The sequence below is a fragment of the Trichoderma ghanense genome (genome assembly GCF_004382785.1).
Source record: "Trichoderma ghanense strain CCMA-1212 chromosome Unknown scaffold_3, whole genome shotgun sequence".
In the NCBI taxonomy this organism is placed as follows: domain Eukaryota; kingdom Fungi; phylum Ascomycota; class Sordariomycetes; order Hypocreales; family Hypocreaceae; genus Trichoderma; species Trichoderma ghanense.
In genome coordinates this window covers 128,742-152,302 of record NW_027395666.1, presented here as the reverse complement: position 1 = coordinate 152,302, position 23,561 = coordinate 128,742, and the positions used below count along the sequence as shown (strand labels likewise).

Genomic DNA, 23,561 nt, shown 5'->3' with positions numbered 1-23,561 from the left:
ACAATACCACCCACCTCACCGAAAAACGCCCGAGCAAAGAACTGCCGGAACCAAAAAAAGGCCAAGACGGCACCACCCGGCCGCACACTCAATGTTCTTGGCTGACGGAACCAAAAGGCCAAGACCCCCTAACGCTTTTTTTTTTTTTTTTTTTTTTTTTTAAATCTCCGTAGCGCCGCATAAATTGGCGAAGAAAAATTGTCCGAAGGAAAAATGCGCGCCAGGGGGGGTTGCTTACAATTGCCAAGAGACTAATACTCGGTACCAGCAGCGACGACGTCCCAAGGTGTTTTCCATGGACTCCGGAATGTTGGAGGAGTAAAAACAGATGGATATAAAAGATCAGTCATTCGCTGGAATTGAAGTGGAACTTGGACTTTTACTTCCTCGGCAGCGTGGGATGGCGTTATGCTAGTGAGTCTTTAATACAGCGCCTCGCAAAAGGCGTGTGAAAATTTTACGCGTGGAAACGTTCCAGAAGCGGAACTAGGAACGGCATCTCCCACTTTCTTCAGCGTTTCCACCCGGAGCAAGAGTCAGGCACGGGAGCTTCTTATCAGTGGGTAATTCCCATGCAAGATTCCGCTTGCACATGTCGAAAATGGGTATTTGTCTTTGTCAAAACTCATAATAATACATTAAGACGTGGCTTCTAGCGCTCTACTATTACATTATACAAACAGGAACCCCCACGACCTTAGTTGTTAGCTCCCTCGTACTCAACCTCCTTGGTTGGAGGAACCACGGGCGCCTCGCGATCGAGCTCAAATGACTCGTCCTCAATCTTGTCGTAGTGGTTGAAGAGGAAGAAGAAGACAAAGGCGGTGACGAAGCTGGCTCCGGCAACACCAGTGTACATCCAGATGAACTCGGGGTCCTTGGACACGGAGACCAGCGCCTCGGAGATGGCAGAGCCGAAGGCGTTGGTGAAGAGGTACAAGCTCTGAACAAACGACTTCATGCTGGGGGGAGCCTTGGTGTAGGCGTACTCGAGACCGGTGACGGAAATGAAGATTTCGGCCAGACCGACGAAGACGTAGGCGGGGGCCTGGACGGCAATGTGGACGTTGTTGGGGAGGACGTCGCCGTTGACGTTGGCGGCATCGCACTTGAGGGGGCTGTCGTAGCAAGGGCCGGCGCTGTAGATGAGGTGCTGGACAATGGCAGCGTAGCCGAGGCAGAGGGAGATCCAGATGAATCCCAAGCTGATTCGGGCAATCGGGCGGATGTTGATGCCCAGCTTGCGGAGGGCGGGGTAGACGAAGAAGTCGAGCAGGGGAGTGAAGATGAGAATCGAGATGGGGTCAAAGTTCTGCATGAAGTCGTTGGGCATGCCGTGGCCGTTCATCTGGCCGGCCTGGGTAACAAAGTTGGTGGAGAATTGACCATAGCCAACCCAGAAGATGGGGTCTAGCGAGGACGAGTGTCAGTTAAGAGGAGAGCAGGGACTGCGAATCTTTGTGCCAAGACTTACAAAAGACGAAAACCTTGCAGGCGCGGATAGCACGCTTGAGCTCCTCGACAAAGTGGTCGTTCCAAGCAACCGGCTTGCTCTTGCCGTTGGCGGCGCGCCACGAAGGCTTGGCGGCATCCATGTTGCGCGAGACAATCATCAGGCCCAGAGCCTTGAAGGCATCGGTGATGATAGAGCCCTGCGGGGGGTGGATGATGTACGACTTGCGGCGGATGACGAGGATGGCGATGCTGAAGTTGAACATGCAGAAGCACATGAGGAAGGCCGTCCAGAAGCCGCAGTACTTCTCCATGAAGGGGGTGGCGATCAGTGACAGAGAACCCAGGTTGATGCACCAGTAGAAGATCATGTAGATGCGCTGGTAGGTGATGGCCGGGTCGATGATGATTCGCTCGCCCGTTGGCTCAGTGCGGATCGCCATGGTTCGGCGTTGGTACTGGTCGGCAATCAGGGGAGCAATGTTGGACTTGATACCACCGGTACCGGCACCGATGACGATGATGGAAACAATGTAGCCAGGCAGACCGGCTCCGTGAGCAATGGCAACGGGCAGAGACGTAGTCCAGAGAATGACGAGACCGACCCAGTAGACGCAGCAGAAGAGCATAATGGTCTTGTACTTGCCCAGGTACTGATCAGAGATGATGGCACCGAGGATAGGGGTAACTGTTGACGCTCATGGTTAGCCAATTCCGTTGTCCCCAAGCACACGTTCCCTTGATCAGCACATACCATAGCAGAACCATTGGAAAAACAGGTTCAGACCAGTGGCGGCCTGGCCACCCATACCCAGGCCGGGAGAGTCGCTGGAGTCATGCTTGCCGTTGCTGATGTAGTTCTGGAACAGACCCGAGGCACCATAGTAGGTGAAACGCTCCATCAGCTCGACGATGGCGATGAGGAAGGCCGACGGGGGCAGGTTCTCGCCAACACGGCGCAGCGTCCGCCTCTCATAGTCGCTGGGCTCCTCGCCATCAGGCGTGGCACCGGCCTCAGCACCCTCTGGTGAGAGGTCAAAGTCCTTCTTCTCATCAGGGTCGGCCGCAATGAAGCCTCCGGCAAGATCGTGGATCTCGCTGGGGTGAACGCGCTCGTTGAACTCCTCGTGGAGCCTAAGGGTGACATATGGGTAAGCATGCGACCGGAGGAGAGCCCATCTCCAGCCCTTTGTGAAGACTCACTCAGCAGCGGTATCCTCATGGTTGTGAGCCATGATTGCGGTTTGTCTTTGCCTCAACTACCAATGACAGTCCCAAGGCAAGTCTTTGAGGAAGCAAGAAGACCAGCCGGGAAGAGAGCAAGAAGAGGAGCAAGAAGAGAAGAAAGAGGGGAGAGAAGGGTAAACCACGAAAGCGATGGGATCTCCCAAACTTAAATGATTTTTTTTGGGGGGGGGGGGCCTTTGAACGAGGGACAAGTCCACTCTCCAGTCTTTAGCCTCCAATACAACGTTATCCGCCACCAAGCCTTGTTTGAATCCGGAGTGGTATCTGATGGAGCGACAAAAGCTACCCCCCCAAGGACCTTTTGGACTAGCCACGCCGCAGTCGTCTCGCCTCTCGCTTCTTTCCCCACGGGCCAGCCCATGCATCTCCCAGCTGCTCGTGTGCCCGCGGCGAGCATCGCTGTCTTTGACATTATCCGAGGGCCATCAGTCGTCATAGGAAAAGGCACCCGGTGCTGCGATTCGTGCGCTGAGATGCGGTCCCTCGCTATCAGACCCGTCCTACCGCAGAGGCCCTGGCTGAAGCTAGGCCACAAGCAGCCACCTGGTGGCCAGGGGCATGCATACGCACCAGGGTTTTTTTGCGTTCTGTCTGGCTGCCTCGCCTCACTGTGCTCTCCGATCGAGCCCACCCTAAAGGCCCGAAACGAAGGGCCAAGAAAAACCATCCACTGGCAACTCCGTGGCCGCCGCCGCTCCCTCCAGGCCACCGGCATGTGGTGTGCCGGTTAGGAGCCATTGCGGGTCGGCACTCGTTAGCAGCTGATTCTGTTTGGATTGGAAATTGGCCGGGGATGCAGACGCCCTCTGCGGCCCTGGTCCCTAGGCCAGAGTGGCTTGCCAAGGGCCACGGCCGCATGGCTCGCCCTTTTTCTCCCGTAGCCTGTGGCCGTAGCCTGTAGCCCGTAGGGCAATGAGATGCACCGAGGCTTGCAGATGGGTGGCCAGGGCATTTCCCTAGCGCTTCTCCGCTTGGCCACCGTCTGGGGCGAATCAGCACTTGGATGGCACGACCGAGATGCGCGTTTTTGGCAGCCCGCAGCCACTGGCCTGGGAGATGCCGGAAGGGAAGGGGAAGAGAAGCCTGCACAAAAGCCAATTGGCAATAAGCGTATTATCTGCGGCGCGGCGTTCGCAGGACGAAAGAATCGTCTCGGCCGTGAAATTCTTTCATGTCCGTGAGGCTGTGTGATCTCTACGTCCTCGGGCTGTGTCACGTGCAGATCTCGTGCTCGCCACCGAGATGCAAAATCGATGACGGCTGCTTCGACGAACCTAGTACGAGTACTGTACATTGCAGAAAGCAGGTGCCATCTGGCGGCGCTCGGTACCGGCTCCTAGCAGCAAAACTCCCGGTACGAGCCATGCGCCGAGATGCCCAAGAGAGAAGGCGCTACGGAGCACTTGTGCGCAGCACGGATCATGACACATCTCGGGCGGAAAGCGCACTATGCCCTTCGTGGTTCCTTCAGCGGCGCTTGCAGCCGTGGGCAGCACATCAAGATGGGGGTTTTTCCTGTACGAGATGCAACCGATCATCTTGTACATCCGGTCAGCTCAGACACCGGCAAATCATCACCACAATCATGACAGAAACAGCATAAATGGCTCAAAACGAGGCCGAACATGAGAAACGCTGAATTTCATCTAATATCCGTATGAACTGACACGGCGAGGCATTCGCGCATGTGAAGCGCCCTGACCGCCGACCGCCGAACCAGCGAGTCATTCAATCTCGTCCCACGGACGCGGGAGACGATGGGCCAGCCATGTACGCTGTACCGGGCACTCCGTATGCGCTTAGCGCCAGGCACGAGTACCGTGTACGAGCACGTCTTGACGCAGGACATGTCCTCGCCCTGCTATGCTCCGTTCCGTATGTGACGATGGCCTTCCTCACCATCCAGCCGCACTCGTTAGCAGACGTCCAGGCGCCCTGATGGCGCCTCTAGCTGAGCATTACTACTCACCCGGAACCACAGAAGTCTCCTGGTACGATTTGCCTAGCGCAAGGCACAAGCGCGGTCGAGTCGTTCTGAGGAGCCTCACGGGAGTCTCCCTCACGCAACGACTCAAGAACTACTCGGTACGGAATGACAGCGAATGATGCGGCACCCTCTTCTTCGAGGTCTATCATGACGATATCTCCAAGTAATGGTATAACGAGCCAGCATGGATACCTCGTATTCAGCGTACATGTACATGTGGCTTCGACGACTCTCCTGACACCATTTCCCTCGCAGTCGGCCATCCGACGGCTAATCGGCGCTCTTTGCGGCAAGGGGCGGCTTGCGGAGAGAGAGGCTTGGGGGAACCCTTTGACTGGCTCCTCCCTCTGCGCGCACCCTTCATCACGGCCTCCACACGCCGTCCCAGATGGTGCGGAGACTGCGAGGAATAAGGGTTCTGGGGTTGAATTGCATTATGTACGAGAAACCTCGGGACGAGCAGTGGTTGGTGGTGAGGTGCGGAATCGCGTGGGGTGATTACCTGATCTTTGTGTCGGCTATCAGAAAGACGGCTAACCTGCGATATTGGTTCCGGATATCAGGAGAAAAGGGAGCGAAGAACCAGGCAAGGAGAAACAGTAGTTTGCTTGACCATGGACAAGTGTAACACGATCCGGAAGAGAGCTGACTGCAGGTCTGCAGAAATCGGACGATGCCCTTTAGCTCGCGGCTGCTACTGATAAGCGTCGACGGAGATGAGCACTTTCCACGTGTAAGTGGATATGGCAATCACTTAGCTGGTCCATGGACTGGGGAAATGAGAAAGGGGCTTCATCATGGGCGCGAGAGGGTCTCATATCTCAGCTCTCTGATCTGCGTCATTCATGGCTCGTCACCACCATCATTCTCGACCTTGTCAGATAACAAACTCAGCTCATCCTCCTCAGTCACATCAGCCACGATCACATCGGCGTGAACTTTGCATCCGTCCTCACCCTCATCCACGCTTCAGCTTTAGTCTGGCCTCTTGAAACCAAGGGCTGATTTACTAAGAGCTTGATCCCTTATACTCGAATCCACGGAGAGTTGCCCATTGTCACCGTCGACTGCTTCCTGGTGAGACTCAAATATTGCTCTGCCTTGACTGAGAGCTCAATGCAGTTTCCACTCGTCCATTCTCAAGGAGGTTCCCTCGACAAAAAGATGTATACGTATACCCAGGCAGTTCTGACTTTAGCTCCTACTCAACTCACCACTTGTCAAAGCAGCCTTCTCACTTGTCGATGAAAGATGCTTTTATCGATGAAACCATATCAGTGAAAATTCAGCTGCAAGCATGCCAGGTCTAAACCAGCGGTCACTGTCGCAACACAGCAATTCTAACCCCAAGTCTTTGTATGCCGAATGCAGCATCTTCACCCTTAACCCGACCCTGCTCCCTACAAAAAAAGCAGCCAACCTGGTAACCACCCTTCTTATACCAAGTGGTGAAACATCTGTTCACACTCCCCGAGGAGGATGGGTTGCAATCACGACCTGCCGAAGCAGTCATCATATACAAGTGCCCTTCCCGCCCCCCTGAACCCTGAGTTTACCATGAAACGACTTCTAAGAAGTGGTTGCCTAAGACTGCATGCTGGAGTTACAGCCACTGCTTTTATCGAAAATTATTCAATCTACAGTGTGGCTGTATTGCAGCTGAAGTGGTTGAATCGCAGCCGCAGCTGCTGCAGCCAAGCGCTGAAGTTGCCCGGGCTGTTGTGCGTGTGTGTGTGCTGCAGAGACTACTTGACTGGACAGTATCGTACAGTGCCTATGCGAGGGGTGCTGCCTAAGAGGAAAGGGTTGTTGTGTAGACGGTTGATTGATATTGAGCCTTCATTGTCTTTCATTGTCTTCCGGCGGACTCACTTGCTCTAGACGGATGGTTCTGCCAACACTTATAAACTTAGTAAACGTTTACACAGGAGCTTAGTTGTCGTAATAGGGGTTTCCTTTGGGAATCACAGTTACTTATTCAGTATAAGGCGGCTTATCTCAAAGAATCATCATGCCACGTTCCACCGTGTGACCTGGCCAGTTTCTGAGTATGAAGTACAACAAGTCTTTTAGTAGGTGCACAATCAGGAGTACAAGACCATTGTCTCTATCACTTGTACAGCCCCCCGAGTGAGCTTAAAATTGCTGTGAAGCCGCCAGATGTCTCTCTCACGTCTGGCAGACACGAGGAAGCGGCTGTGTGTGACGAGCTACGTGCTTCATTAGTCAACAAGAATCATGGCTTCACCTACATATCCTTACATATCTACCCTCACGTCACTCTCCCCGGAAGCATCCTTCTCCACCTCCCACCGCTTCACGGACCAGTCTTCAGCATAGTTTGCCCGGCAAGCAAGCAACTCTTCAACATGTATCGACCGCCCCACCCCCCTCGTATTTAGTAGTGACACCCTACGATGCCCTTCGAGTGGCATGTGTGCTATATGGAATTGGGAGGGCAGTGAGAGAATCTATTGCACTGCGTCCAAAACGGTAAACACCTTGCCAGCCGCACATCAGCCTCGAGCCGGATGAGAGTATCCTCGCCCGGATAACCCCCTATGTCCTCTCAGGTGAACAGAGCCGCCATATCTCTTTAAAGAACAGCTGGGATTGTCAGGCGACGAAAAAGATCGGTTGTCGCCAAAACATGCTGTTTCCTAATCAACGCAGATTTGCCCGGACAGATACCAATGACGATTGCATCTGCCAACCGCGTTTCGATTGTGCCGAGTACGCCTACTCTCACTCAAACTTGTCCAAACTTCTGTTGTAGAAAATATCATCTATGTATTCTTGGAAAAATTCTTGGGTATCTCTATCTAGGACGTTATTGTTCTCCATCACTCATGCATCCCTCTTCGGCGTAACGTCTACACCAAACCAGCTGGGGCCTCTTTATTGTTGAAATAAGGCTCACCAACCTCGTCATGATGCACATTTATGAACTGCGTCGTCCATAGGGCTCATAGGGAAACACTACAGCAATGCCAGCAGCAAGAATAAACAGACTGGCGCAGATATACAAAGGCGCCGACGTTTGTGTGTTTGCAAAAGTTGCCACAATAGCTGACACGATACCCATGATTCGGTTGAAAGCCACGGCAACGCCGTTTCCGGTGCCACGGTGGGCGCTGGGCAGCACCTCTGGAGTATAGGCGTAGAGGGTGCCGTAGTAGATGTTGAGGAAGCACGCGATTAAACAGGTAAAGGCCGTGTCCTCGGCTGCTGTCTTGACTGCGGTGTAAGCAAAGAAGAAGACCATCGTGATCAGAGCACCGATAGCCATGGTGTATTTGCGACCAAGCAGCTTCGTGTTGCACATGTATCCTGCAATGATAGGGCCAGGAATACCGCAAATGTTGGTCAGACAGTAGTTGCGCCAAGTCTCGAAGGCGGTGCGGTGGAAGACTCTGCCGTGGTTTTCAAGGTAGGTGCTGCGAGGACGGTCAGCAAAGGCTCATCGAAACTCAAGAAGCTTGGGGTTACATACGGAAGGAAGACATAGAAGAGCGGGTAGATGAGGCCGATCAAAGCCCACGACAGCCAGACCAGGATCGTGGAGATGGACATCTTCTTGTTGATGAAGAGCCCGCGGAAGTGAATGCGGGTCTCGGACAGAGAGAAACGGCTCTTGCTATGGGCCGACTGAATTTGTCCGCAGGCCTCGAGCTTCTCCAGAGTCAGCGAGCATGGGCGGTTGTACTTGGCGGCCAGGAACTGGAACGTTTCCACCACCTTGGCATCCTCACCCAGGCCCAGAAGGTACTTGGGCGTCTCGCGCAGCCTGACGACTGTGATACGAAGGACCGACATGACGAACACCAGGGCGCCGCCGGTGAAGAGCATATATCGCCAGCCCCAGTTGTTGGCTTTGGTACAGGTCTCGACGTCGGTGCAGTTCCACTTGGCGGGAACCATGAAACCCCAAGCAATGAATCCGGTGACGGCCTGTCCAAGGCCCCACCAAGCCGCCAGGAAGGTCAGCAGCCACTGCTTGTTGCCCGGAAGATACTCGAGGAAGACGGTTGTGTCCAAGATGAGGTTGCCGCCACCGCCGAAGCCGAGGAGGGCGATGAAGAATGAGAGGGCTGGCCAGTTGGGCATGGCGCCGGCTAGAACGCAGCTGGCGGAACAGATGAAGAGGGTAATGTTGAAAGCCCACTTGCGTCCAATGACATCGGCGCTGAAGCCCCAGAAGAGGGCGCCCGTCAGCATACCGACGTACACGGCAATGGTGAGTGCATTGGAGTAGCCCTTCTGGCCGAACTCGAGGTAGGCCGCGGGGGCGACAATGGATTGGAAGAGGAGAATCAACGAGTCCACAGCATAGCTACATTAGGTCGTCGGTCAGTACATGGAAGCATGTATCATCGCAGGATATACATGGGATGGGAGCAATATTGTGGGAACGGAGAGGAGAGGGGGAAATGCAGCTGAGAGTGCGACTGCTACTCATGGGGAAGGACAAACTGACCCAAATCCATTGAGGAAGAACAGCTTCCAGTGGTAGCCAGTCCAACCAATCTCATCAATCGCCTTAATCCAATGTCAGCTCTGGAGTAGTTTGGAGAGGGGACTTGGAGCTTGAGAGTTGGACTACGGAGTAGCATTCCCGTCGTTCGCCGACATGTGGCTCAGGCCGTAGCAGAGCCTCTGATATCACTCACGTTATTCACCAGATGCATCTTCATGTTCAAGGCAGGATCGAGATCTTGCAGGGAGAGGATATCCTCGCCGCTGCGCAGGGACGATCCGTCGGCGTTTCTGAGCTCGCCCAACATCGGATCGTTGTGGCCAGCCTCGATCTTCTTCTCCATTGAGCTGGCGTCAACGGCAGACTTGTCCAGACCTGCAGCAGTAGCCATGGCTGCGGATGATGGCTTGAGCGCAACTGAAGATCTTCGTATAGTCACCAGAAGCTAAGACACAGCAAGGCTGGGCTCACGAAAGCGCAAGAGAGCTTCGTTCCGCTCTTCTCCTCAAAACTGGCGGATATTCCAATCGAGCAGAAGTTCTGCAGTAGAGTCCGTGGCAAGGAATTGGACGGAGCGTCACACGCAAGTTCAAGTGAACTTGCTTTCGGCTTGTTTCACCCGAATCGGACCTAGGAATGCGGAGGAGGGGGCGGAGGTATCGTAGGTGATTGTCGATTGCGGTCTCTGAGCACAGTCGAGACCTTCAAAGAGGATTCAATCAGGCCGGCAGAGGAGACGAAGAAAGAGGGAGCAGCAAGAGGGAAAAGGCTGCGATTCGTAGAGAAACCACAACAGGCGTAGAAGGAGGGCTGTCCTGCCAAGAACAGTAGGATCAACCCAGTGACAACGACGGGAATGGAGAACGAGAAGACAAAAAAAAAAAGTGCGGGAGAGCGTGTGTTAAATGGCCAGCAGAGAAATAAAACAACGACACGACGTAACCATCAAAGGCACACGACCAAGGCTAAGGGACCATGCGTTGCAGGGACCCTTTGTGGTAAAAGACCACGCGAAGATCCCATCTCCAAGCTGGTCATTTTGCATGTGTTGCTTGTGCCTGTGCTTGTGATTGAAAGGCCATCTTCCCCTCTAGTGCGCAGTAGCCTTCCACAACGACGGTTCTATCGCCGCCCCGGGCCAATCAGCACGGCCGGGTCCGACGTCGACCGGGTCTTAGTGGAGGGACAGCCAGCCCGGGGCTCTGGAGGTTGGGGGTTTTCTTGGCCTTTGCGCGCGGCGGAAGCAGGCTGCGAGTCTGTCGTGAGACGCAGTGTGGGGGCCCCGGCCGGTAGCGTCGAGCTGCGCAGGGCAGCGAAGCGTCTCCCCGTGCTCCCAACGACTGGCGCTGATAGGTGCGCTGGTGAGCGCTCGACGGGCCTTTGCTGGTCGGGGCAAGGCGCGGTGGAGTGCATTGGCTCGGCCAGGCCCAGCGGCACGAACTGCTGGGCGATGCAGCGCATGCGCGGGCACCGTGGCATCGCGGGGACGATTCGTTGGCTGCTTCAATCGACGTCTCTTGAGGCTTGCGAGATATACTTGTCGAGCGACGTGCCGGGTCTCACGTTGGTGGCGGAGCGTCGAGGTCGAGGTTGAGGTCCAGAGTCAGGCCGTCGAGAAAAATTTCTAATTCTCTTTCCCTCTTTCCCTTTTCTCGCACTCTTTCCCTTGTTCATGTCCTGCCTGTCTTGTTCCTGCTTCTTTCCACGTTTCCCGATCCACTCGCATCAACTTGCGGCAGGCGCCATCCTCTTGACATCGTACATGCTCCTCACGGCAAGAGCTGCAAAGGGATCCATGCACAGAGGACTCCAAACTCCAAAAGGTCCTTGACGAGCCTGTTCGTACGAGAATCCGAAACAAACACCCTTTCAGAGTGATTTACTTCCGCGGGGCATGAATATTCGGTCATCCTCGAGCTACAGCCGCAACGTGATTGGCTGGCTTGTAAATCGGACGCTCAGCGAAAGCACGGCCCCATGATCTTGGTCCTGACCTTATCCGATGGAAGATGGAGGCTGTTTCTTTGCAAGTGCGGAGAAGAGGCGCCAAGGTGACGGACACGATGGGCTACATGTCCTCCTCCCAACGGCCAAATTAAGTGCTCAGACCGCCGAAAGCCTGTATCATCTCGGCTTGCACCCAATGATGGACCTGACACCGGGAGACGCCACAGCCCGGTGTCGAGCATTCCAACGGGTGGCTTCCAGGAGGTGTCGTCATTCCCATTCTCAACTGGCCCTCGTCTTCTTTTCTTGGATATCTGTCCCATGTCAAGCCCAACATCTTGGCACATCAGCCGAGATTCATCACCAACGCTATCTGTTCATGCCCCGATGAGTGCTCAAAACGACTTGAAGCGACCAACATAGTGTACGCAATACCGGGCGGCGGCCTTGGGGCTTGAACTGTCCTTCAGAAAAAAGCTGGTCTTTCATCGAAGCAATACGTGCATGACTTAACAGATCGAGTTGACACTGCGGCTCAGGCTAGAGAGCGCCCCAATCAATACAGCGAGACTAGCGAGTGAATCTCCCGCACCCACTCGAAGCCAACAAGCGCGAAACGCGCGCATTCATTGGTCCAGATCTCGCCCTCACGCCGTTCTTCTGGCCAACCAAGAGGCCCTGTTTGTAAACTCTTGGCGTGCGTCATCAGGAACAGGCCAAAGCGTGTTCTCGAACTAGCACAAGGGCCTTGGATCTGTAGGCTCGCATTTCGGCCTTTTCCCAGGGCCTGCACGGCGCCAGATCGTATCATTCTTCTCAGCTTCCTCGCTGTCCTTTTTTTTTCCCAACAAAATGCTGTCCACAGCTGTTGATCGGCTAGTGTCGGTCACACCGCCTTTAGCGCAATCTGGGGAGTTGTTGGTTCCAGACTCGCATGGCTGTGATTATCATGTGATTCTGCCACCAGCCAAAGGCGGAGAGAGAAAATACCAGAGAATCGTGCTCTTCCTCGGTAAAGTGTACTGTACAAGGCGCAGGGCTCAACTTCGTCGCTTTAATGCTTCATGTTTTATATCCACTGCAAACCTACCCTATTCTGGGTTTTACAGGTCAACGACCAGTTAAACCATGATCATCCGACACGGGCCTTTATTGTCCGTCTACGGAAGAATTCCTTCCTGGCTTTATCTCTATCTTCCTTTCATTGCAATCTTTCTAAACCCGTCTACCTTTTCCGGCTTGATGATGAGCAATCCCCTGCTCGTGTAGACTTGAGACTATATTTCACCGTTTTGCTTGCCTCGCCATGTTGCTCGTTGCGATGGGTGGTAAATGTTCGCCACTTGTTGTGACGCAGACAATAGCCGGCTGACTAAGACTCATTCCATCAATGTGAGATTTTTGGGCATCAAGTCAATCAATTGTCCTCAGCATCGCCACTCTTCACAGGGCTTGCATTTCAACTAAAATCACTTCCATCCTAACACTTATTCTTTTGGCCATGATATCGCGAGCTTCGTCATCTTTATGCAGGCAATGTCTCCAAACCGCAGCTCGCTTCGGCCCACTAGGGCCACGCGGATATTCATCACAGCCAAATCACTCGACGACGGAAGGCGATGAATCGAAGGAAGACAGAGAGAGCAGGCCTCGGCCTTCTGAGGAGGATGACCTGCAGACGTCTGAGCCTGGGGCAATGACGCGGAGATTACAAGAGGCGACTGACGAAGCCATGTTCAGCGGCGGCTCAGCCGGCCGGCGTGCCGTGGAGGATGCTGGGTTCTCCGATGAGCTGAAAGAGAAGCTGCTGAGCAAACTTGCGGATGCCAACTTTCGACAAGAGTATTCCAGCGCATTCACAGAAAAAGATCTCACTTCTGCGGCTGGCGAGGGCACCAGACACGTCGCCACCTCAACGCCATGGACCGGGGAGGAAGCTACGGCAGATGCAGTGCTGAGGATGCTGGACGATGCCAACAAGCCCCTAAAACCAGAGCTCAGGGGCAAGTTCCAACCGCCTGTTGTCGACCCCCGGGTGAAGCGGACTCCGGTAGTTCCTCCCCGGCAAAGGGCGTTGAATGCTCGAGATCGAGCCTCGTTCTACGCTGGCATGGGCATGAAGGAAGACAACGGATTGAGCGATAAAGAGCGAGAAGAAATGAAGAGCTTGTTTCGGTCCAGGTTCGAACCAGTCGCGCGGGTGATGCCATCGACGCCATCGGGACTTGCGGCGCTAGCCAATGATCATATTGAAAACGCCATTGCCAGGGGTCAGTTCAAGAATATCGCGCGAGGCAAAGGGGTAGAGCTCGACTTGAACCGGAGTAACCCGTACGTTGACACGACGGAATACTTGATGAACAGGATCATTCAGCGTCAAGACATTGTGCCTCCCTGGATCGAGAAGCAGCAGGAGCTGTCCAAGGCGGCGGATGCCCTTCGTTCGCGGCTGAGGGCTGATTGGAAGCGTCATGCTGCGAGGATGATTGCCGCCAAGGGGGGCTCGCTGGAGGAGCAGATGGCCAGGGCTGATCAGTATGCCGCAGCTGAGAGGGTACATAATCCTCGACAAGTGGCAGGGAAAGCCATCGACGCAACGGAGCAAGATGCAAGTCAGCCCAGCGAGCGAGACCTCGGCCCCCTGCCGAGACCATTTCGTGATCCAGATTGGGAGAAGGCGGAACATGCATATCTGAAGCTGTCCATAGAACAGCTCAACGCCCTCACGAGAAGTTACAACCTCATGGCTCCGGAGCTGGCCAAGAAGCCATACTACAATCTCCAGCGAGAACTAGACGCCTGTTTCGCGGATGTGGCTCCTCTGGTGTCCAAGGAGATCAAGGATAGGGCTACAGGGCCGCGCGCTACGTCGAGGCTGACGTCTAAACCGTCTCCGTTTACAGGAGAGGGGATAATGAGTAGCTTGGGTGGCAAAGATAGTGTCAAGATTCACGATTCGAGGGCGCAGCCGTATGGGTTCAAGGAGTGGTGGAAGGATGTGTGGAAGAAGGGGTAGGGTGCCTTGATTGAAATCGGCTGAGCTGTTCCCAGGAATGTGTTTCGAGGACTCGACACGCCGTGTTGATGGACGGTGCGCGGCCTTGTCAGCCTTGATGGGGGGATGGCGGTATCAAGTGGTGTCATCTATCGCCAGAGAGTGATGCAAGCGATTTTAAAATCCCCCGAGTTGACAGCATTGTTAGCCTTCCAAGCCTTGACTCTGGTCCCTTGCCGCTCATCATCACTGTCCTTGACAGCATATCTGACCCAGTCTGAAGTCCTCTTACCTCTCCGATTGCCACCGATTGCTTATATTCGATTGCTTATATTAGTAAAGCACTACACCTCCGTCACGTACGACCATAGATAGTTGCAAACTGGACCCCATTAGTCCCCTTCTCAACGTTGTGATGTCTTGTAGGATATTTCGCATTCCACGACTCCCGATTTGGCATTGGTGATTAAGCAGCCACGCTAGGACGCTTGACAGCCAACGGGTGGATGCGGAACGAGGAATTGCAGTCTTTCATTGGCTCAGCCGCGTTGGACTCGTGGCATCCGGCATCCGGCTCAGTTCAGAGGGTCGTATCGAACCGAAACCACCTCTCCATGACTTGGTAGCAAAGACTGGCCCTCTGCCGTGTACTTCACAGCCATCCAGACAATGCATTCTTCTTCCGTCAACCCATTCTGGGGTGAGGCCACGTCTTATCTGAAGTGAGTTCCTGTGACCTCCCGCCCAAGTTCTTGAGGTTGTTATAGCTTACAGTATCTACCCAGCTTTTGCGAAGAGGTAACCCTCTCCATGCCCTGCCTCCTCCATGCAGCTGTGGCCAACCCCGTTAACGAGTCATTGCGAAATGTTAGGACTATGTCGTTACACGATATGTCGCTGAGTTTATCAATACGCTCAGCAGCTTAGCTTTCGGTCCGTGGACCTGCACAACCCAGACGGCCCCCGCTGCCTTGGATCTCGACATTCACTGACCTGTTGTGCTTGTTCTGATAGTTGTCTACGGAGTATATGGCCTGTCCAGACCCGGCCGCAATGGCCAGACTCTCGCTCGTCTGCTTTCGTACAGCGGATTGATTGGCGTAGGCATTTGCTCTGCCAGTTACCATATGACCCTGAAATACCACACCCAAATGTGTACGTGTTCCCCCCCCCCCCCCTTCCATTGGCATTTACTGCTCATTTCTCACCTCGCCCTCCAGCGGATGAATTGTCCATGCATCTTCTGACGACACCGATGGTGTATCGCCTCTTGACGTTCAAGAGCAGCCCGCAGCGCACCAAAACCGTGGCCGTGCTTCTTACCCTCCTCTTCACAGTGGTCATGGTCACGCACATGGTCATGGACGAGTTCCTGCTCCATGCAACGACTTTTGGTCTTGCCGTTTATATCATCGCGACGCGAACGCTGAAGCTCATCTCTCAACAAGTGCCAGATGAGCGTATTAGGAAGAACCTTCGAAATATCGCGCTGTTTGGCTGCTGTATGTTTGATTCCCCCCCCAAAAAAAATTCTGTGAGCCGGGACACTTGAACTCAGGACTTTCAAACGCAGTCAATTTCGCCTTTGGATACTTTGTGTGGCTGTTGGATAATTGGCTCTGCTCGGGGCTGACTTCGCTGAAGCATTCGGCTGGCCTTCCCCTGGCTTTTATCCTCGAGCTCCATGGATGGTATGAATAACCTCTCTGCAGTTACATAGTATATCATTTTGAGTGCCCGTCATGTCTAACGAAGTTTTTTTTTTTTTTTTTTCGAGCAGGTGGCACATCTTTACCTGTATCGGGGGCTATGTTGGCGTGGCCCTCGTCGACGCCATCACATCAGGCGAAGTCCGTGACGATCCGGTTCCTCATCTTGCTTGGCCTATCCCGTCTGCGGCGAGATTGCTGGGAGGTGCAGACGCGTCGCCAAAGAAGGAATGAGTTTGCTCGTCAAAAGCTGGATTCACCGCAACATCTTTGGGAAAGACGTGATAGATGGGTACCTTGACTGGATAGGCAATTTCCCTTGTTCAATGGCCCAACTTTCCAGCTGGATGGGCTGATCTTGGCTACATTTGTGAAGTGGTAGATGCTATCTGCTGGATCAAGAGAGACGTCACAGGCGACACTAGCTTGTGATTTATAGATATAGATAGATATTCATAGATATATTTATATTTCTAGAGATTTATTGTGAGAGTAGTTGATGTTCCCAGGCGACAGCAAATTACAAACAGGACTCAATCTCAAGATCCAAGGCACTTTCAGGCAGTCGGGAAGATCCGGTGGCGTATATAAACTTCACGGTAGCTGCAAGCCAGACTAATTGTTTTACAAGACGGACAAGATCCCTTTTGATCATAGTCATGTTGGCGGCTTTCGGGCTTGCGCTGGAAACAAGCCTCAGAAGGATACCTATATAAACTCGCGCTCTCCCGATTTCTCTTTTTGAATCAATCTCGCAAAAGCAACCCAACATTGGAAAACAAAGCAACTACCTCATCTTATCGACATAACAATTCCTCTCAGTCGTTTCACAAACAAACTCGTTTTCTATGACCACATATACCTCTGCCATGGACTCAACAATGGCCCAGACGACCATGACGAAGATGGAAGAGCTCACCATCTCAAACACTCCCACGCAACTCGAAAGAATAGGCCAAGGCCGCTGCGGAACCGTCTGGGCAGTCCCTTGTTTAGCCTGTGATGATGACCACAACCATCTGGCCATGAAGCGCGAGGATGGCAGCACCGGAAGGTCGATATCGCACGAATATCGGATTCATCAGAAGATAACGAGAGCGTCCATTCAATCAAGCTTTACCTCGTTTGCTATCCCACAATCCATTGGATTTCTGGACGCCGAGGACAATGCAGCTTGGTCGGTTATTTTGCCACGCCTTCCTCCCGACTACACGGCCTGCAACGCCATCATCAGCGAAAAGGTTCTGCCCGTCAAAGCATCAGCCCGGAGACTCCTCGTGCAGAAATTCCGACCTGATGTGGATGAAGAGGAGATGCTGAGAAGCCAGAGCAATGAACACTGCCTCGTTCGACCGTATCTCGGCCGCCGGAGATTCCGCCAGAGCGAGATGGAGGCAAGCACTGGAATCTCAAGACGACGCCTACGAGCACTCAGCTTGCGAAACTACCCTCTACATATGGATCAGATGGAGCAGCTTGGTCTTGATCCGAGTGGTTATGCGGTGGCCATGGCGGACGCCTTGGCGTTTCTACATTGGGTCGCCAATGTTGATGGTAATGATGTTGAATTTGTGCTCGGTCAGCCTCGATGCCAATCAGATGCATCGTCGTCGACTGGGGCCCGAGCTATATCATGCTCTAATGATACGGCAATCTTGGGTCCCCATGTGGTGTGGATTCTGGATTTCGACCTATGCCGAGACATGTCTCTCGACGAGGAGGGCGTTGATCAGGCGAACAAGGCTTTTTGGGGCAATGACCCTTATTTCCCCCGGCCTGGGAGTAGCAACCTGGCAGATGAGAGGCTTTGGACCATATTTCAAGACCGATACATCGAGTCCGGTGCCGCGATATTGCACGAAGAGCCGGATTGTATCAAGCGACTTCCCGACCTGTTCATTGAGCAGATCAAGCGAGCCAGGGCTGTTTCTAGTTCCTGATGGAGAATCTTCAAGTGAAAATGGCAACTTGAACAAAAGTGAAAAGATTCTATAGTACTTTAGGCGTGTAGGTAGCAATAAACCTGACACCTGCCAGCTGCCCGCCCACCTGGTATTTTGTAGTTGTACGCCTCATTCCGTTTCCAGTTCCGAATTCTAACTCTCTTGCAATCCCCCAGACCCCTGTATCACCCCTCACGCCCATGACTCCAGGTTCTCGACAACGCAGCCGGGCTGGCCAGCTTGTCTACGGACCAGCTTACCGATAGTGTAAACACGCTCATCACCACTGCGCAGAGCCGAAACGACAGCCTCCACCTGGCTGGCCTCCACGGCCACCACCATGCCGATACCAGCATTGAAGGTACGGCACATCTCCGCGGGGGCCACGTTGCCCGCCGTCTTGAGCCACTGGAAAACAGGAGGCATCTCCCAGGTGCCGAAAGCAATCTCTGCCGCCAGCGAATCGGGGAGCATGCGGGGCACGTTCTCGAGCAGCCCGCCTCCAGTGATGTGTGCGAGACCCTTGATGTTGCCGAGGACCGGCAGCAGGCTCTTGACGTAGATCTTGGTGGGTGTCAGGAGGGACTCGCCAACGGTCTTGGAAGCATCCCAGGGCGCAGGGGATGAGTAGTCCAAGCCGGCAGCCTGCACAATTCTGCGGACAAGAGAAAAGCCGTTGGAGTGGACGCCGTTGGATCCGAGACCCAGGAGTACATCGCCCTCAGCCATGGCATCCTTCCGGGGAAGCATGCCATCGCTGGTGACGGCGCCGACGGCGCAGCCGGCAGCGTCGTAGTCCTCGTCCTTGTACATGCCGGGCATTTCGGCCGTCTCGCCGCCGACCAAGGCGCAGCCGGCCTGGATACAGCCAGCAGCAACGCCCTCCACAAAGTCTGCGGCAGCAGCGAGATCCAGCTTGCTGCAGCCGTAGTAGTCGAGGAACATCAGGGGGGTGGCGCCCTGAACGACCAGGTCGTTGACGTTCATGGCCACGAGATCGATGCCCACGGTGTCGTGCTTCTTCATCGCCTGCGCAATCATCAGCTTGGTGCCGACACCGTCAATGGCACCGACCAGGATGGGCGCATTCGGATATCCGCACTGCGAGAGATCGACCTCGCCGCCGAAGCCACCAATCTCGGCACTGGCTCCGGCTCTCTTGGTGCTGGCAACGGCCTTCTTGATCTTCTCCACAAAGTCGTTGCCGGCCTGGATGTCGACACCGGCCTGCGCATAGGTCATGGAAACCTTGCCAGCGTCTCTGAAAGCGCGGTGGGCAATGTCCTTGCGGTAGAACTTGCCCTCGAAATCAATGACGTTGGAAGCCAAAGCAGCGTATGAGGCATCAACAGCAGCTCTCAGCGACTCGCCGACCGAGTTGATGGCGATCACGCGACCACCAGACGTCTTGAGCTGATCCCCTTCGAGCTTTGTGCCGGCGTGGAAGATGGTGCTTCCTGCAGGAGGCGTCTGAACAGTCATGGGAGTGCCCTTGGCGTAAGATCCAGGGTAGCCGCCAGCAGCAAGGACAACCGTAGCACTGAACTTCTTCTCGACATTCAGATGACAGTTGTCCAGATAGCCGCCCGTGCAGGCCAGCATGATCTCAGCCAAGTCGGTGTCGGCGGAGAGCAGGGGGAGAACCGTCTGGGTTTCGGGGTCGCCGAATCGCACGTTGTACTCGAGGACCTTTGGGCCGTTGGGGGTGATCATGAGACCGGTGAACAAGACACCGCGGAAAGGCTGCTTCTCCTTTCGCATTCCAGAGATGGTAGGCTCCAGAATGTCTCTGTCAATCTGCTGGACGAGCTCAGGCGTTGTGATGTTGGTGGGGGCATAGCAGCCCATGCCGCCCGTGTTGGGTCCCTGGTCGCCGTCGAATATCCGCTTGTGGTCCTGGGCCAGGGGAAGAGATCGGATGGAGTAGCCGTCGCAGAAGGTGAGGACGCTGAGTTCGTCGCCCTGGAGGAACTCCTCAATGACGACCTCGTCTCCGGCGTCGCCAAAGGCCTTGTCCACCATGATCTCCTTGAGCGCATCCTTGGCCTCCTGCTTGGTCTGCGGGATGATGACACCCTTGCCAGCAGCCAGGCCGGTAGCCTTGATGACGACATCGTGGTTCACGCTGTCAACGTATGCAACCGCCTTGTTGAAGTCGGAAAAGTTCTCGTAGGCGGCCGTGGGGATGTTGTATTTCTTCATAAAGTCCTTTGAGTACGTCTTGCTGCCCTCCAGGCGCGCAGCCTCCTTGGAGGGACCGAAGCAAGGGATGCCGGCCTTTCGGAAGAAGCCCTCGACGCCATCAACGAGAGGCGCCTCGGGTCCGGGCACAGCCAGGTTGACGCCGTTGGACTGCGCAAACTGGACGAGGGCAGGGAAGTCGTCGGCCGAGACGGAGGAGACGTTGGTGGTCTTGGGGCATGTCGCAGTGCCGCCGTTTCCAGGGACCGCGAAGATGGCCTCGACGCGAGGAGACTGGCTCAGCTTCCAAGCCAGAGCATGCTCGCGGCCACCGTTGCCGATGAGGAGGATGCGAAGGTCGGCCATTGTTGGGATGGATGTGACGGGCTGTTGGTGGAATCTCCAAGAGGTTCCAGATCCAGTCTCTCTCTTGGGGCGAGAGATGAGAGCAATGGTCCGTCCAGCACCTGGAGAGGCCAATGCCAGAAAGTCACTCGAAGGAAGAGATTTCAAGCTGCTCGTCGACTCTTTTTTTTCCCCTCTAAGACTATCCCTGCCTATCAGAAGCCACCAATAGGGCTGTCGATCATGGTTGAGCAGCTCAGTTTTTCTCGCGACTTTTTGGTGGGGTGAAGGCGGGGCAGTTGGACTGGGAGAAGCGATAGCGCTACGATAGCGGGTTGTCGGCGCCCGCTGGTACCTGTACGAAGCCGTGCCCACTTCTGCGCGTGTCTCACAGGGCCGCTCCTTGCAGCGCGACAAGTACCAGTACCTATCCGAGACCCTGCTGGCGGCTTATCAGTCAGATTTTTTTTTCATTCGCGGGGTCCTGCCAACCGCAAAACTGCCCCTCTGTGGCCGATCGGAGCGAGTGAGTCGCTGCTTAAGAGTCAGGGCTCCACCACCGGAGCGAGTGCAATTGACAGACGGAGCTGCTGCATCTCGAGCTTCATCTCCGGGAGCGGCTATTTGAACTCTTTGCTCTTCCGCTGCTGCTTCTGCTTCTGCTTCTGCTTCTGATCCTTCCATCTCATCTCCAGCCTCACAGACAACACCCCCCATCCTCATTCCTCACCCTCAGCCTCAATCCTCTCTCCGCATTCCATTGGTTCGCCATCACCACACTACAGACATACAATTATGGCCTCAGATTCAAAACCGAGCGGCGCAATGCTGTGGGGAGGCCGATTTACGGGTATGTCATGTTCTGCTTGCCTTTCCGACATGCTTACTATCGTGATCAATGCTAATCTACCGTGCTCAATGCAGGCGGCCTGGACCCGTTGATGGTCAAATACAACGAAAGCATCTACTTCGACAGGGTGCTCTACAAGCAGGACGTTGCGGGAAGCATTGCATTTGCCCGGTCAAACGCAAAGGCCGGCATCATCACCCAGGAGGAGTTTGAGAAGCTCGAGCAGGGCCTGCGCGAGGTCGAAAAGGAGTGGGAGGCTGGCACCTTCACCATTGTCCCTGGCGTTGACGAAGACATCTTCACTGCCAACGAGCGCCGACTGGGCGAAATCATTGGCAAGAACATTGCTGGCAAGCTTCACACCGGCCGCAGCCGCAACGAGCAGGTCGTCTGCGACATGCGCATGTGGCTCCGCGACGAGCTCCGACAGATTGAGCAGCACCTCATCAACTTCCTCAACGTCATCGCAGCCCGTGCCGAGCAGGAGATTGACTACGTCATGCCCGGATACACACACCTGCAGCGAGCACAGCCCATCCGATGGAGCCATTGGATGCTCTCGTACGGATTCGCCTTTGCCAGCGACTTGGAGAGGCTCAGGGAGGTGATTAAGCGCGTCAACAGGAATCCCCTAGGCTGCGGTGCCCTCGCCGGCAACCCCTTTGGAATCGACCGCGACATGATCACCAAGGAGCTTGGCTTTGACGGCCTGATCTGGAACTCAATGGCTGGCGTCTCCGACCGTGACTTTGTCTCGGAGACGCTGCAGTGGGGTGCCATGTTCATGCAGCACATCTCCCGCTGGGCCGAGGACCTGATCATCTACTCGACGGCCGAATTCGGCTTTGTCCGTCTGTCGGATGCTTACTCTACCGGAAGCTCCCTGATGCCGCAAAAGAAGAACCCGGACAGCCTGGAGCTGTTGCGAGGCAAGAGTGGCCGTGCCTTTGGTCACATGGCTGGCCTGATGATGACCCAAAAGGGCCTCCCCAGCACCTACAACAAGGACTTGCAAGAGAGCATTGAGCCGATGCTCGACCACGTCAAGACTGTTTCCGACAGCATCCAGATTGCCAACGGCGTGCTTGCCACCCTGGCGGTGGACGGCGCCAAGATGAAGGCCGCGCTGGACCCCTTTATGCTGGCCACGGACGTTGCCGATTACCTGGTCCGCAAGGGCGTTCCGTTCCGCGAGACGCACCACATCTCTGGCCGCTGTGTGGCCAAGTCGGAGGAGACGGGCATTCCGATGAACGAGCTGTCGTTTGAGCAGCTCAAGGCCATTGACAGCCGCTTCGAAGAGGACATTGCCGAGGCGTTTGTGTATGAGACGAGCGTCGAGAGGAGGTCGGCCAAGGGCGGCACGAGCAAGTCTTCGGTGCTGGAGCAGATCCAGGTCATCAAGGCAGCGATTGGCGGACAAGCTTGAGGTTTCAATTTCGGTGCTCGTTGTAAGAATAGAAGGATAAATCGAAACCAGAAAAAAAAAATCATAATACTCTGCGCAGGATATTGGCATGAATGAATGTTGACTCAAGACTTCTATGTATATCCGCTCGAATATGAAAAGGGTTCATGAATCCCAACCATGTTGTCGAGCGCAGATCTTTTGTTGTCATACTGACCTATATCAAGTCTAGACAGCTGCTGATCGAACTCGAAATAATGCCTACGATACTACACCATGCCAGGGCTGGCTATTGCATGCATGACTATCTTGCCCCTCGCCCCTCGCAGCTAAACAATGAAACCGTTGAAACCATCAGAGACAGGGCGGCTGACCCGCATCAGCAGCCCACGATGACGGACGGCAAGCGGCGAGACATTGTTCTTCATTCTCTAGCCCGTAAGGCGAAACCCTAGACAATGAACCCGGGGTTTTGTCTTCATTCAGCCCTGCATCTACATGTAGAGTAAAAGGCCCTCAATTAGTCTCATAACCTATTACTGCATGGTTTCATCGTCTCCTGCAGTTCAGCTACCCCACCCTCACGGCCTCCCAAGTCGATGATGCCTCACTTTGGTCATGAGCATAACCGCAAATCACTAACAGATCCAGAATGGCGGTGCATTATCGTCGAATTACCGGTTTGCCTCATTACCCCATTTGCTCATGCACACCTGCGTCTCTGCGTTGGAGAATCACCCGGGGGTGTTGCTGACGGGGGATGATGACGCTCCTGTTAACGGCCCCTCTCCTCTTTTTTCAGCTTCACAGAATAAGGCAGCCTGTTTCCACTTCAAGATCCATGTCTACTGTATTTAAGTCTTTGCATCTTTATGAGTGTGTGAACCCGCTAGACTTATATATATATCTCTTTTTCTTGGCTCTTTCTTCATCTGCGCCTCTTCTTACTTTCTTGTCGTTGAACCTTGTGCCACATCTTCTTCGCATCTGACATTCGTGCACGAGGCTCCCATCGTGTA

The 23,561-nt window shown here is 54.5% G+C and overlaps 10 protein-coding genes across 10 annotated transcripts; 6 read left to right on the top strand and 4 right to left on the bottom strand.

The window, feature by feature from the left end:
* Positions 1–697: 697 nt before the first annotated feature.
* On the bottom strand, positions 698–3,415 carry CCMA1212_003351 (Peptide transporter PTR2; the record flags this gene model as incomplete). Its single annotated transcript, XM_073700702.1, has 6 exons — positions 698–1,410; positions 1,475–2,140; positions 2,207–2,586; positions 2,656–2,711; positions 2,987–3,370; positions 3,410–3,415. The coding sequence occupies 6 exons, from the start codon at positions 3,413–3,415 to the stop codon at positions 698–700; spliced, it is 2,205 nt and encodes a 734-aa protein (XP_073560029.1).
* A 220-nt stretch (positions 3,416–3,635) lies between these two features.
* Positions 3,636–4,806, top strand: CCMA1212_003350 (uncharacterized protein; the record flags this gene model as incomplete). Its single annotated transcript, XM_073700701.1, has 4 exons — positions 3,636–3,877; positions 4,000–4,054; positions 4,376–4,575; positions 4,623–4,806. 4 exons carry the CDS (start codon positions 3,636–3,638, stop codon positions 4,804–4,806), a joined length of 681 nt encoding a protein of 226 aa, XP_073560030.1.
* A 2,822-nt stretch (positions 4,807–7,628) lies between these two features.
* On the bottom strand, positions 7,629–9,555 carry CCMA1212_003349 (uncharacterized protein; the record flags this gene model as incomplete). The annotated part of the gene is made up of 4 exons (XM_073700700.1): positions 7,629–8,124; positions 8,181–9,020; positions 9,165–9,226; positions 9,358–9,555. The coding sequence occupies 4 exons, from the start codon at positions 9,553–9,555 to the stop codon at positions 7,629–7,631; spliced, it is 1,596 nt and encodes a 531-aa protein (XP_073560466.1).
* A 731-nt stretch (positions 9,556–10,286) lies between these two features.
* On the bottom strand, positions 10,287–10,643 carry CCMA1212_003348 (uncharacterized protein; the record flags this gene model as incomplete). The annotated part of the gene is made up of 1 exon (XM_073700699.1): positions 10,287–10,643. The coding sequence occupies one exon, from the start codon at positions 10,641–10,643 to the stop codon at positions 10,287–10,289; it is 357 nt and encodes a 118-aa protein (XP_073560465.1).
* Positions 10,644–11,307: 664 nt separating this feature from the next.
* Positions 11,308–11,502, top strand: CCMA1212_003347 (uncharacterized protein; the record flags this gene model as incomplete). The annotated part of the gene is made up of 1 exon (XM_073700698.1): positions 11,308–11,502. One exon carries the CDS (start codon positions 11,308–11,310, stop codon positions 11,500–11,502), a length of 195 nt encoding a protein of 64 aa, XP_073560456.1.
* A 1,110-nt stretch (positions 11,503–12,612) lies between these two features.
* On the top strand, positions 12,613–14,127 carry CCMA1212_003346 (uncharacterized protein; the record flags this gene model as incomplete). Its single annotated transcript, XM_073700697.1, has 1 exon — positions 12,613–14,127. One exon carries the CDS (start codon positions 12,613–12,615, stop codon positions 14,125–14,127), a length of 1,515 nt encoding a protein of 504 aa, XP_073560455.1.
* A 648-nt stretch (positions 14,128–14,775) lies between these two features.
* CCMA1212_003345 (Alkaline ceramidase) lies at positions 14,776–16,049 on the top strand (the record flags this gene model as incomplete). Its single annotated transcript, XM_073700696.1, has 5 exons — positions 14,776–14,828; positions 15,149–15,261; positions 15,327–15,608; positions 15,680–15,797; positions 15,887–16,049. 5 exons carry the CDS (start codon positions 14,776–14,778, stop codon positions 16,047–16,049), a joined length of 729 nt encoding a protein of 242 aa, XP_073560458.1.
* Positions 16,050–16,696: 647 nt separating this feature from the next.
* On the top strand, positions 16,697–17,755 carry CCMA1212_003344 (uncharacterized protein; the record flags this gene model as incomplete). The annotated part of the gene is made up of 1 exon (XM_073700695.1): positions 16,697–17,755. One exon carries the CDS (start codon positions 16,697–16,699, stop codon positions 17,753–17,755), a length of 1,059 nt encoding a protein of 352 aa, XP_073560457.1.
* Positions 17,756–17,950: 195 nt separating this feature from the next.
* CCMA1212_003343 (Bifunctional purine biosynthetic protein ADE1) lies at positions 17,951–20,305 on the bottom strand (the record flags this gene model as incomplete). Its single annotated transcript, XM_073700694.1, has 1 exon — positions 17,951–20,305. One exon carries the CDS (start codon positions 20,303–20,305, stop codon positions 17,951–17,953), a length of 2,355 nt encoding a protein of 784 aa, XP_073560460.1.
* A 774-nt stretch (positions 20,306–21,079) lies between these two features.
* CCMA1212_003342 (putative argininosuccinate lyase) lies at positions 21,080–22,563 on the top strand (the record flags this gene model as incomplete). The annotated part of the gene is made up of 2 exons (XM_073700693.1): positions 21,080–21,134; positions 21,209–22,563. 2 exons carry the CDS (start codon positions 21,080–21,082, stop codon positions 22,561–22,563), a joined length of 1,410 nt encoding a protein of 469 aa, XP_073560459.1.
* Positions 22,564–23,561: the final 998 nt, after the last annotated feature.